At 44.8% G+C, this 13,843-nt stretch overlaps 1 protein-coding gene across 5 annotated transcripts in view; it reads left to right on the top strand.

The window, feature by feature from the left end:
* Positions 1–13,843, top strand: part of RHBDL3 (rhomboid like 3) — a 125,483-nt gene that overhangs the window by 86,826 nt on the left and 24,814 nt on the right. For 4 of the 5 annotated variants that reach the window (XM_007055106.4, XM_043528458.1, XM_043528457.1 and 1 more), the window contains 3 exons: positions 5,014–5,238; positions 6,165–6,313; positions 13,153–13,265. In XM_007055106.4, coding sequence (XP_007055168.3) covers positions 5,014–5,238; positions 6,165–6,313; positions 13,153–13,265 — 487 coding nt within the window. The remainder of the gene's footprint in view (positions 1–5,013; positions 5,239–6,164; positions 6,314–13,152; positions 13,266–13,843) is intronic. The other variant, XM_043528459.1, reaches the window with a different exon arrangement.

The raw sequence follows: 13,843 nt of genomic DNA, 5'->3' as shown, positions 1-13,843 counted from the left end.
GAAGAGACCACTGTCACTAACGTTTCCTAGCTGGGTAGAGTGGGGCTGTCTTTGCTATTTGCACCTGTCGTTGAATTAGTACATTTGTCTCTATGGCTGGGAGGGAAGAAGAGCGGAGGGGCTGCTCATTACTGTGTGTGACGGTAACCGAATTCAGTGCAACTCCTCCTCCTTTTTGCTGTTCCTGCATGTGGGCTCTTTATAAGGCTTGGTGGGGAAGAACATTGAAAGACTCAGGCACAGGTGCTGACTTTTCTTTTTCCTGGTGGGTGCTCCACCCCCACTCCGCTACGAGGCCCTGCCTTTGCTCTGCCTCTTCCCGCCCTGCTCCTCCCCGCCCCCCCTCCCTTGAGCACCTCCCACCAGCCTCTGGCTGCTCCATGGCCAGCTCCGGGGCCCGTCAAACAGCTGATCTGTGGGCCAGCCCCGGGGGCCGCAGAATCACTGTGGCTGGTGGGTGCTGAGCACCTCTCTTTTTTTTCCGTGGGTGCTTGAGCCCCGAGCACCCACAGTGTCGGCGCCAGTGGACTCAGGTACTCTCCGGAGAGACGTCAGGGCACTCTATGAGGGTTTTCACTCTGTCTCATGATGCCAACATTTGCTGCTTTCCAGCGATTACCAATTTCTTTTGTCTTTTTACCATCCAGATGTGATCGAATACGGGAACACCTCGTAGAGCTAAGGGACCGTGAACACAGCTAGCGGTGGGAACAAAGGGGTCTCATCTTTGGTTCTGCTGAGCAAATAGCTTCGCTAAGAGCTTCCATTTTTGCTTGTGTGTGGAGCTTGTGTTTAACCTTCGTCTCCTGAAAAAAAATGCTGAACTCTCTACTCGATGGTAGCATTCAAAGGCAGTGCAGCCTAGTAATCAGAGGAGGACCCTGGGATTCAGGACTCCTGGGTTCTAATTCTGGTTCTACCACTGACTTTGCTGTGTTGCCTCCAAGCTCCTGTGTGAAAACTGGGGATAAAAATATCCAGTCCCTGGGGAGATTGTGGGACTCGGTTCATGCAGGGTGGGATTTGCAAAAGCTCTTTGCATTGTCCAACTCTGCCCACGGGAGTCAAGGAGTTTTACCAGAGACTTCAGTAGGAGCAGAGTTAGGCCAATGCTGAGCACTTTATACTGCCCTTCCTGTTGCGCTTGGCTGGACAGTGCTGTATCATTAATTGGTTTAATACTAGTGCACTGCAGGACTTCTGAATTCACATTCCTGTGCTGAATGCAACTGTGTCCTTGTCACGCTTGGGAATCCTATGCCAGTACAGTAAGGATGAAATCAGTCCCTATTCCAGAACTGAATAACAATTGCAAACAAACCATCTATGGCAAAACCAATGCTGGGGCCTCTCGTGTTTCCAAACTGACTCCCCCTCTCCCCCCCCAAAAATCTCTACAATGGTGATATGTATTGTCAAGAGAGAATGTGATCATTTGCCAAGGGCTAGCAACACTGCTCAGTTCCAAACTCTAACTATCCCTTTCTTTTGTTGAATATGGAAACAATGGTTTTCTGTGATTGTAGGTTGATGTAACATGGTGGGTAGTGGTGCATATTGCGGTAGCCAGGAAAATAAGTTGTTAACACATCATTGCTGAGCAGAGAGAGGTATCCGCAGCATTTGGGGCCTGTTAAGTTTCTCCATACTCAGTGGGCAAACACACACTTTCATCCGGAATTACTATTTGGTTTTGATTGCAAAAAGAGTGAAGCAAGAGAGAACAGAAGTAAAGTCTCCGCCAGAGAGCGCACACTGACAGTCTGTGGGGCGCTGAACACAAAATAGATGCCTGCTTCTCCAGACAGTAGAGTCCTCAGCATTTTAAATGTGCTTTACACAGGAAACGGGGGGATGTCAGCACATCTCCACCACAAGTAATCCATAGCTAAATACACTTCGTTAACATTAAGTAAAGACTTATTTGCTGGGACAGAAATACTTGGTGAGATTCTTGACCACTGCTTCAGCCCCTTTATGCTGAGTAAAAGGTCTGGAGTGGCATAAAGGGGTTTGAAAAGCCTGGGATCCAGTTGGGAGGAGGATTCCTGCACCACAGGAACACAGCTGTAAGGCTGCCTTCTGAGGAGCCCTTGGCAAGCTCTGGTTTAGGTTGTATTCCAGGTCCGGGACAAGCAGGGTGTATCGTGGGCAGAACCATGCACACAACCCTACAGAGATTCTGGGCAAATAGGATCCTAGAGCTGTCATTACACGGGAGGCCACACATGAGGTTTGAAGCCAGCTTAGCCCTCCCTCTCTTTGGGGTATCTTTGCCCCCCTTACAGGGGCAGCACAGAATCTTGCCCAAGCTGTTGGCTGTCCTATTACATCACCCACATCCTTTTGCTGCACTCTGCGTCTTCTGCTGAAGGCCGGAGACGTTGAATAAGGTTGTTGGCAGTGTGTGTATTTGCTCAGTGTGGTGGCCATGGCCCTTTGATGAACCCACTGACCTGCCCGGGATTGTAAAACTTGCATCTCCCTTCGTTGGAAACACTCATAAAAAGGGTGGAAAGAAGAAGCAGCTACGACTTTGGCCAGCCCACACCGCTGCTTGTAGCCATTGGTATTCTGTGTCACGAGGCGCGAGAACTAGTTGACATTTTCCTTTTATTCAGTGAAGAGCAGCTGTCTGAGCTAAACCGAAATGTCCCAAAAATAATTCACTTCAATATTTTTCACTGAAAAATTTTGTCATGAAAACTTTCATTTTGAATTGAAAAATTTTATCTAGATTTTTGAAAAACAAAAATAAAATTTTGGGGGGGGAAGAGGGTGGAATTTTTCTCCATTTCCTACTTTGACTTCCCAGTGAGTGTGAGGCAGAAATGGAGGGACAGTAAGGGAAAAGGAGAGAAAGGAGCTCCCCCTCCCCCACCCCAGTTGTACAAGTATGGTAATGAAAGTGCAGCAACTGTGATGCTGGATCTCAGTGCGGGTGCATGAGGCTCAAAAAACCATGCCAGGCTTCTAGGTGGTCACCCAAAATGGCCCAGGGCTCTGCCTCACAGCAATTAAATCCATGTTGCTTACTGCAATGATCAGTGGGCTTGAAGCAGCTTGGAACAATTACCCAACAGCCTACGCGTGCCTGAAAGCACAAGGTTCAGGCTTTGCCATCTTGAGGATATTAGCCAAAACCAGAGTGATCTAAGAACCCAGAGAGGCCCGTGCTGTTGAACTGTATTTCTTTGGTTCAGCGCTGGAGCAGATGCTTTTGGATTATGAGGCTGTGAAAATGCAGTAAGTTAGGGGAAAGGTCTGCAGCTTGGCTTTTGGCTAGCGCGTAGTGCTTTCTTGCCGCTTGTAAGGTGAGGAGAGGGGGTCACTTCTGCTGCACTGAGTTTAGGCGGGAATGTAATACTCAAGCATGAACAATAATGGGAGGCTGTAATTGCTTTGAAGGCAGGGTGCGTGCACACCTAGTTTATTGTCAGCAGCTTATCACATGAGAATTAAAATTACGATGCAGAATAAGATCCAGGTGTCTCCCTTAAAAGAGCCTTTTTTCCAGCTCCATTAGTGTAGCCGGGATGCTGACAGCTGTACGTGTGTTTTCTGTGCTGAGCGTTCCACTTGCATTTGTGTGACTTTCCTTTTTCGTTTCAGTTTTTGTAAATGCATCTTGATTGCTAGTGAGTGGTGCTAGCTCGACAGTCCTCCCCTGGGGCCACAGAACAGGCCTCAGAGTGGGCAGTGGAACTGCATGCTTCCCATAAGACAGTGCCCGACTGACATGCCTCGAACCTGCCTGGGAGGGGACTCCCGTTAGGGCTGTGAAGGTAATTCAGTCTCACTGGCCCGGTTTTGTCCTCAGCTGGTCTGCTGGTAGTTTTTGAGATGTGACACCTGTTCACTCAGAACTGGAAGGAGTCCCTCAAATTCACCTCACTGCATATATAGTATTTGTCCATGTAAAAGCCTGGCTAATGCAAAATCCACTCCCCCACAATCTCCCTCATCCACAAACAAATGTTTTCACTTTCTAATCCCACAGAACCAAGGGCTCATCCAGAGAGAAAGCCAGGCATATTATATAGCAGCTATGTGATGCTGCTGTGCAACAGGTTTGTTTGCCATGCAGGCCAATTATCGCTTTGCCAGGTAGTTAGGGCCTGATTTTTAAGACAAGTTAGACACACAATTCCATATGCCTAATTTGTGAGTGCAAGTGCTTTTATTGTGCGTGCAAACTGGGAAATTGTGTACTCAAAAAGATAATAAGTTTAATGCTGAACATATTCAATCATGGTAATTGCATATGCAAATTAGTCACACAGTTGTAAGCCCAAACTGTCTGAAAATCTGCCCCTCTGTTTGTTATAGTAACAATTTAAAAAAATCACCAACAACATTGCAATCTTATAATAGCTAGGATTCTCTGAATATTAGTTAAATCTGTTGTCTACTGTAGCTAGTGTGATCATTTTGGTACACAATACAAGTTTAGTATTTTCCCTTTGAAACTCTGTGTAAAATCTGCACTAGCACCAACTGCTGCAAATTAGGAACACAGTAGTTAGTGATGTGGTGCCATAAATGTATATGTCATTTACAACAGATAAAATGCATGTCCTGAAGAGCTGGAAAGGTGTGAGTACATAGATCACAGGTTGAGCCACAGTGGGAATGCTTCAGAAATCTCGTGAAAACCCACCTGATCATGAAGGAAGAAATGGAGGATGCTTAATGTATGTTGTTTGACAGCTAGTTCCAAAGGGAAGTGAGTCAAAAGATTGATAAGGGAGCAGGCCATCAGGAGTGGGAAGGGCGATGGGACTTCCTGACCGTCAAAGGGAGTTCATATTGCCCTGGTCAGACAGAACTCACTGCCTCATGATAGTCACAGACTCTGATCTTCTGGATCCCGCTGCTCCAGCCTGGTAACATTCCCCACAGACAGACACGCTGAGCCTAGGCTCACAAGGCCCCAGGTTGGTAGTACTCCCACCTGAGAAGTTGCACTGGCCCATGTTTTGGGCTCATGTTTTTTCCCTTTTCTCTTTTCAGATGAGCAACAAAAGGTCCAATAGCTTCCGCCAAGCCATTCTGCAGGGGAACAGGAGGCTGTGCAGCAAGGCACTGTTGGAGGAGTCGGGACTAAGCCTGTCCCAGAGGCTAATTCGACATGTTGCGTATGAGACCCTGCCACGCGAGATAGACCGGAAGTGGTACTACGACAGTTACACCTGCTGTCCTCCGCCCTGGTTCATGATTGCCATCACCATTGTAGAGGCAGGTATCCTACTGCGCCACTCCTGAAAACCCCTCCCAGAGCGCGAGCAAATGTGGGGAGACTTTTACCCCACACGTACAGACCGTGGCTCTGCCAATGCACCTGCCTCTCTTGAACCCGCATTGACACTGGGGCCAAACTCTGTGCTCATTTGGTGATCTGCGTGAATAGGGACTAGGGTGAAACTAGCACATTCACTTTCACATGTAAATGGGAGATTTGGAACCGAGGTCTCCAAAAGCAGAAGTCTAGGTCGTTCATCTGATGCTTTCCACTGCATGAGCTTCTGGTGTGGTACCTCAGTACAGCTTCAAAGTTCTGCTTAAGTTAGTTGTCAGTGGGCCACTAGGCAAAGGGTGGTGCCAGTGGAAAACCTAAAACCTCTTGTGCCTTTGGTCCAAATCCCCTTCAGCCTTTGAGCTAGATAAATTTGGTTTCTATGGAGCTTACTCACCCGGGGTTCTTTAGAAGGAGACAATACAAAGCAAGGTTCTGCATGCATGCTAAAGACTCTGGTACCTTTCATAAGGGGTAGGTGCTTGCCATATCATTCTTCAATAAAACATGTCCTTACCCCTCCGCTTTCCTCACTTCCCTGCTCATGGGGTCTGCATTTCAGTGATGCTGTCCGGATGCAGTTTGTCAAGTGCTTTTGGGTCCTTTGCAGTGAAAGGTTGTATGTAGATTTACAATTTTGTTTGGTTTTGAGGCTTTTTTTTTAAATGCATCTTAATTGGAGTTTGTTAGTTCCTCAGAGCAGGAACCTTGTAATCATTCATGTTTGTAAATGGCTAGTACTCTCATAGTGCTATATAAGCATGTTGTAATAGTGGGGGAACCTATTGCGCAAGTTGGATATTGAATTGTAGTTTATTTCTGTGGAGGGATGGTGTTCATTAACTGAGGAATCTCCCTGCTTTTCTAGGTTGCCTTTTTTCTTTACAACGGAGTGGTATTAGACAGATTTGTGCTGCAAGTCACCCATCCTTTATACCTGAAGAACTCATTAGTGTATCATCCTCAGCTCCGTGCTCAGGCTTGGAGGTACCTAACCTACATATTCATGCATGCCGGGTGAGTACTTCACAAATTTCAGAGGTTCCCCACAGCTGAGTTTCCAGAGAGAGAGAGATTGACTTGAATCAGTTCAGAATTGGATTTTATAAAAGATTTTTCAGTTGCAAACGGCCATTCTGTGAAGTAGAACAAATCGCATGCTGTTGAGGGACATGGTAAAATACTGGGCTGTTGTTCAGATGGGTTACCTTCAAAGTCCTTGTACTGGAGGAAATGGCACTAGTGATTCGATAGGTGGTGCTTGTCTCTCACTACTGAGCCAGTGACCCCGACATACATATCTGGGGCTATGTAGCTCTGCGCTTCCCCAACTGTCCATTTGCCCAATTTCCCCCAAGTACAACTAGGTGGATATTGGAGAAGAAATCTGCAAAAATGTAGCTGAATTTTTTACCCAATTTGCCACATTTGGCTTTGAGATGAAATCTGGTCTTATGGCTAAAGTACTGGTTTGGGTTTCAAGAGGTCTGCGTTTCAGTCCTGACTCTGCCACAGACAGCCTGTGTGAGCTTGGGTGAGTTGCTTAATCCCTCTATGCCTATAATCTATAATTACTTAATAATATTTTGCTATCTTATTGTATTTGGTGGCACCTAGAGGCCCCAAATCAAGATCGGAGTCTCATTTTGCTAGGCTCTGTACAAACACACAGTATGAGACAGTTCTTGCCCTGAAGAGGCAACAAGACAGACAGACAATCAGAGGGGAAATTGAGGCACAGCATGAATGGACTTGCCCAAAGTTACACAGGGAATCTGCAAGCCCAGCTGGGAACAGAATCCAAGTCTTATGAATCCCTGTTTCCTGCCCAGTGTCCCATTCCCTGGACCTCTCTACCCCACAGGGGTTTTATGAGGCTTGCTTAATTGGTGTTTGTGAAGTGCTCAGATGCCATAGTGATGACAGCACCACAGAAAAGCCTGTAAACGGCTGAAATGTGCATTCTCCTTTTGTGTGTGCGCGCCAGTGATCTCTCTCTTTGCAAATGTCTGGATAGATAAGTTGTGGTTTTTCCCTAAATTTTTCATTAGAAATATCACCGTGACAAACTTCTCTGTGATAGTTTATGATTTGAACCTTACAAGGAAATGGCTAGAGACTCTTCCTTTTTTTTTTTCCCCTTACATGAAAGATTAATGGAAATCTAATCAGTGGTGCCCACTAAAATGCTGAAAAGATCCATCTGATCTTCCTAATTTGCTAGTGAATAGCTCCCTAAACTTCTCTCCTCAGCTCACAGTTGGTCTTGTGCATAAGATCTCACCCAGATCTTTCAAGTAAACATCATGTAAATTTCCTAGGAGGAGCCAATTTTGTTTGAAAGACAGGGCAAAAAAAAAAAATTAGAAGAAATTTCCAAAACACCTGTGTCTCCTGCATGCCATGGCCTTCCAAAAACAGCCTTGTCCAAACACATCTCCAGCTGGAGGGTGATGAGGGCAGATAGTGGGGGGCAGAGAAAGAGACACTTCTGCTGGACAGGACACAGACCACACATGCAAAACGTGAAGTGGAAAGGTCCATCTTTGAGGAACTCAAGCGAGGATGAGGGGAAAATTGGCCTTATAACAGAAAGTTACTCTCAACCTTAACTGTTGAGCAGCAACCCAGGGCTTGTCTTCACTGTCAAAAAGCTAAAAGAAAAGGAGTACTTGTGGCACCTGAGAGACTAACCAATTTATTTGAGCATAAGCTTTCATGAGCTACAGCTCACTTCATCAGATGTATACTGTGGAAACTGCAGAAGACATTATATACACAGAGACCATGAAACAATACCTCCTCCCACCCCACTCTCCTGCTGGTAATGGCTTATCTAAAGTGATCACTCTCCTTACAATGTGTATGATAATCAAGGTGGGCCATTTCCAGCACAAATCCAGGTTTTCTCACCCCCCCCCCCCGTGTTTTTTACCTCAGTATAATTAATGCCCCTGAGCTATCCTGAGGTAAAATCTGAAGCAATGTCTACACTGCTGGTGATGCAGCAGCACAGCTATGGTGCTGCAGTCGTGCTCCTGTAGAGCTGTAGTGTAGACACTCCCTACAGTGACAGAAGGGGTTTTTCCATGGCTGTCATTAATCCACCTCTCCGAGAGGCGGTAGCTAGGCTGAAGAATTCTTCTATCCACCTAGTGGCATCTACAGTGCGGGTTAGTCGGTTTATTTATGTAGCTCCAGGCTGTGGATTTTTTACACTCCTGAGCAATGTAACTAGGTCAACCTAAATTTTAAGCGTAGACTTGGCCACAGTGAAGACTAGGCACTGCAGTTTTAGTGTGAGGTAAACTCACTTTGGTCAGTCTCAGGCAGGTAGGGGCATGTATAGTGCTGACGTTGGCAAGTTTTCCTCACAGTAAACCTCAAGAGCCTTGTTTTCACTGGGTTTTTACCTGAGAATCACTCATGTGCATGAATTACCTTGAGGTCAAAAATGTAGGCCTAACTCTCCATAATACGTACTTGTATACCTTGTGTATACATACACATGGGCGTATGTGTATTATATAGCTTGTACAATCAGATAAAATAGCAAACTGCTTTGGGATCCATTTGAATGAAAGGTAAGATTATTAGCGTTTAAACTTCTTTCGTTATTGTTTGTAACAGGGCTTTCCAATCCATGAAATGTCACCACTTCGCCTTAGCAAGCAGCGCTCTGGTGTTAGTCACACATCTTGCTTGAAAAGTTTGCCAAGTCCTTTATTTACCAAGTTTACTTCACAGCCCTGGCTGGTTTCGGAGGGAGGCGATACTGAAGACAGTATCGAACGTCTAACCTTTGTAAATATTTGAGATTTATCCCAGAGAGCCTCCTTACTTTTGCAATGAATTTTAAATCATGTAGATACATAACCATCAAAACCACATACAGTCCTGCTTGAATAATAAACCCTGTAGCAGTTTTTATGAGGAAGCAGCATCCAATAGTTGGATGGTTAAATGGTCATTTATTGCTGACTTATCTGTATTAAGTATCTTTCGTGTCAGGAGAATAGATAAATCCCGAAAAGGTAGTAATCTTTTTACTGTGAGCCCATTATTCCCATCTCATTTTCAAAGGGCAGGCTAATCCAGTGGTGTGGAGTCTATTGCTGTTATACTTCCTGCTGAGACTTTAACATGGTAATTTGCATTCCTTAATTTACTGCGCTTGTCTGCTTTTTTTTTAAAATGAAAGTGACAGTCAGAAGGTGTTGGAGAAGAAGGCAGTTGCTAAGGCCAGCTGGCTGTGCTTCTAGAAAGATTCCAAAAATGCACTGTTTGTGTCTCCATCCTCATGGAAAGAGCTTTATAAAGAGGCCTGAAAGCCAAGTCGAAGCTGTAAATTTTGCCCTTCTGCTTTCATGCAAAGCAGCTGTTGATTATTGGGGGCCCACCCATTTATTACACTGCCGTAACTAATGACTTGCATTGATTCTCAGTCCCATTTGTTTGGTCCCAGAGAAGGCTAACGTCCTAATAAATCAGTTACATTGTCATTTCAAGAATGACACATTCAGAGCTGGAGAAAGCTAATTATGTTTTATGGGTGCTTATTGACTATGGAACCTCTGATGCTCTTAGCTTGATGGGAAAGTGGGCTGAATAGGCTCACTCCTGGTAACGCTTTTAAGAACAGGCACATGTGTCAGGTCCACTGAAATAGCTTTTAGAGTCCCTAACAAGAATAAGCTTTGCCTGCAAAAGCTGCCTTGCTAAAATAAGGACAGTTGCTTGGTTTTAAAATGTTGGACATTCCCCAGGATGGTTACAAAGTGTCAGTCTCTTGTTTTCCTTCTATACAAGGGCAGTGAGATGCTCTGATTCATTCCTGTGATCTCTATTTGACTTTTGGTAGGCATTCCCAACTAAGTGCTTGAGTCCCCTGTACCTGCATGAGCAGAATGAACACAAGAAAATGACTATGCCCAGTGGCTCCAATGCTCAGAGCAAGCAGAATAAGCACATTCAGTTAGGTTACAGAAATGTCCAATAATGATAAACTGCAGAACAAATGTTGCGGGGGGGGGGCATGCAGCGGGAGGGTTGGATTATTAGAGAATATTAGAAATTAGAGAGAGGCTGATGTCTTAATAGGTTTGTTTCTATCTTCCTTTAAGGACAGGATTGTGCCTTCCAGAACAAGGTCTAGTATTTTGTCCAGCCTAAGTTTAAAACGTCCCAAAGGATGCAGCTTCCACCACCTACCCAGGGAGAATATTCTACAGCCTCCACAGCAGGAAGATTTCCCTGATATTTACATTAGGCAAATCACAATGCTAACATGAGGAAAGCCCAAAAGAACTAAATATACCTAACCCAAGATAAGTGATGACTAAGGCACTGGGGACAGGATAACTGATTGGCCATTTGGGTGGTGAGAACACCGCGGGTGACCAGGAACTATCTAGGATGGCATACGGGAGGCCGTAGTACCATCGTTAAAGCACTTGGGAATGTGTAAAGGGATGTGTAAATATTTGTATGATGCTTTAAAAAATAGAAAACAACAGCTATGTGCCAAGTGTTGTTGATTAGATGTAAGATCTTTGCTGTTCTAAACTCATGACCAAACACAGTGGAAATCTACAGCATCAGTGTCTTTTTTTTCACAGATGCATCTGCTTGGGATTCATGCTTTCCGCCTGGCTCCCACGCAGGTTGGCACTTGTTAACGTGCACAGTAGGGATGGTGAACGACAGGCTGGAGTTCCGCAGGCAGCCTTGAAGCTGTGTTTTGCACTGTAGGTGGGAGTTGCACAAGCACTCAGCATGGGCCTATCTCTGTTTCTGCTGCAGCCCATCAGCATTGAATCATTGACTCTAGTGGGAGCAGAGCTAGGTCAATCCCGAGTGCTTTTCACAATCCCTCCTTGCACTTGATAGATTCCCCACATGAAGCCACCCTATGTCAGCCGAACATGAAATCTCTACCTTCTTTCTGCTCCTGCTACGAGCAGATAGGGATAGGCCCAGCAAATGTTAGGACATGGAGCGTGGGGTGGGGCCTGCTAGCACGAATCCTGAAGCTGCATTGTGTATCAGCAAGGTGAAAAAGGAACTGTCATAGGACAGCTGTGCGTAACCTAGAATTGCCTTGAAACTCACATGTCAAATTGATGTGCAGAGCGGGAGGGCATACTGTCAAGTGGTTAGAGCAGAAGACTGAGAGCCAAGATTCCTGGGCTCTTGTCTGTTTCTGCCACTGTCTTGCTGCGTGGCTGAAGGTCACTTAACTCCTCTGTACTCCATTGTACCCATGTGTGAAAAAGGGTGTAATAAGAGTGTTGTGAGGCTCAGTTGCTATTTGTAAAGAACTTTGCGGTCTTTGAAAGGACCTAAGGGCTGCAAAGGAGGATTAGCAGTAAAAACAATAAGTGATGTAACGTGCTCTGAACAGCTTGGTTGTGGGTCCCCTGATTCCAGTAACCGTGCTTTTTCTCTAGTATTGCTATTTATTTCCATGCAGAAGCTATTTCTAATTTTATACATGCATCAGTAGCTTCAATTATGCTTTGACAATTTATGAGGACTACACTGAACAGGGTTTCACTTAAAGGTGAAATCATTTCATAGCATCTGCTTGGTACGATAAAAATGTTTTCAGGCGGGATATTTTACTCACTGTCTTTTTATCAGTAATACCTGTGCCACCAAAGCTTGATCTTTTCAGAGTACAATTTGGCATCAAAAGGGAGAACTTCCATTATATAGATTAAAATACTATGTCAAGCACACTCCCAAAAGGATTTGATTTTGTGGAGCTGGACAATAGAAGGAAACCAGGAATCTTCTCTCAGTTGCATTCCTAGCCCCTGAATCAAATGTAGTCTTCACTTAACCGTCTTCATCACCCAGTGTATTTGGTGCGTCAGTGCACAGTGAATAGTCCATGGCTCTACATTCCTGCTATATGCATTGGTTCACACATTTTTCCCCATGTCATATATTCCTTTAGGCCAGGCCATGCCTTGTTGTTCAGGTTCACATCGTAACAGGTTTGAATCTGAGTAATGTGTGGAGCATTCCTAAAACCGCTGGTCTGAATCTGCCGACTTCATGTCATAGCAATCCGTTACCAATGCTATTGAGAGGGTGAAGTGTCTTCTTATGAAGATAGCGGCCCTTATAACATAGAAGATGAAGAGAATTTGGTGTAATCTTGGGAGAAGACATTATTCTTATGAAAAGGTTTAACGGAAAAATCAGGGAGTACACTCTACCTATCTAGAATTAGCCCATTTCATCTGGGGATTATTTTGTAATATTCTTTTGGAATAGTAAAAATCTAACATAATATCCATCCACAAAATTCACTGAAGGAATCCACCATGGTAGCCTGTAATAAATGACTGGGGAGGGTGAACTGTATCCATCACAACTTCTCTTTGTTGGATGATGTCAGATCTGTTCAATTTCATGTGCCAAAATTGTCTTCTAGTGGCTGCAGCCTGCAAGGCTAAAACCCCCAATGTTACTACTGGTGAGTCTTCCTTACGCTTTGGCTTTGGCTTTGTTTATCTTTTAAACAAAGGTCATGGTTTTTACCCCTTGCCACTGTGGTGGAGTTTGCAGTCATGGATTCATGACAAAACCTATGCCCAGGGATAGCTGCCTGTCTCTCCAAATGCAGGTATCAGAGCGTGTGATATGAATATTGATGATAAATCAGCTGTAGGTCAGTGGCTAAAAAAAAATGCATGAAAGTTACATAGACTAAGCCAAAGAAATCTGATTAGAATCTAGATTGTGGCTCACTTGGCCTCCTCTTCCAAGACATCGTTACATTGTGGGAAACAAGGGGAAAACACAGTTAGAAAGAACACAACTAATGGTATTTTTCTTTGCCCCAGGATAGAACACCTTGGACTCAATGTTGCTCTTCAGCTTCTGGTTGGGGTTCCCCTCGAAATGGTGCATGGAGCAGCAAGGATTGGCTTTGTCTACATTGCTGGAGTTGTAGCAGGTAAGTGGTGTGTCTGACCCCAGATGACCGCGCGCTGGAAGTATCACAATCAATGTTCTCAAAGGTTTGGGTGTTTATGGTATGGGAGGAAAAGGTGCCTATTCTTGACCTTTCGTGCCAAAGACTTGGGATGCTTGGGATGATGCTGGCCATTTAGCCTTGCCATTGTAATTCTAGCACTAAGGTTATAACACTTGAAACATGGATCCAATGGGGCTATACAGTCTGTCTTGCAAATAGCATCTGTAGGATGCAATATTTTGGGAATGACCCTGCATAATGGTGCTGATGTGGCCAGCAATTACTAAAGTACCCCCAGGTCTCTGCCATATCAGTTCTTTCAGCAGCAGGGAAGCCTTGATTTTAGCTCTTCATTTTCCTTTGAGGTGCATGCATTTCTACTTGGCAGGGAAAGCCAGGCAGGTACTTACAAGAACGTAGCCCCCATTCTGAATTGCAAAATTTTCCATTTGTTTAAAAAAAATGTTTTAAACATTTGAGCCAAATTCTGCAAACTATGCAGCCCAGGTGCCTTAAGTGAACCTCGGAGCTCCATCTGAGACTCAGCGGGCGTGAAC

Source organism: Chelonia mydas, chromosome 14 (assembly GCF_015237465.2).
Source record: "Chelonia mydas isolate rCheMyd1 chromosome 14, rCheMyd1.pri.v2, whole genome shotgun sequence".
Lineage (NCBI taxonomy): Eukaryota > Metazoa > Chordata > Testudines > Cheloniidae > Chelonia > Chelonia mydas.
The sequence above is the reverse complement of the archived record's forward strand: the minus strand, read 5'-3'. Positions and strand labels throughout refer to the sequence as shown.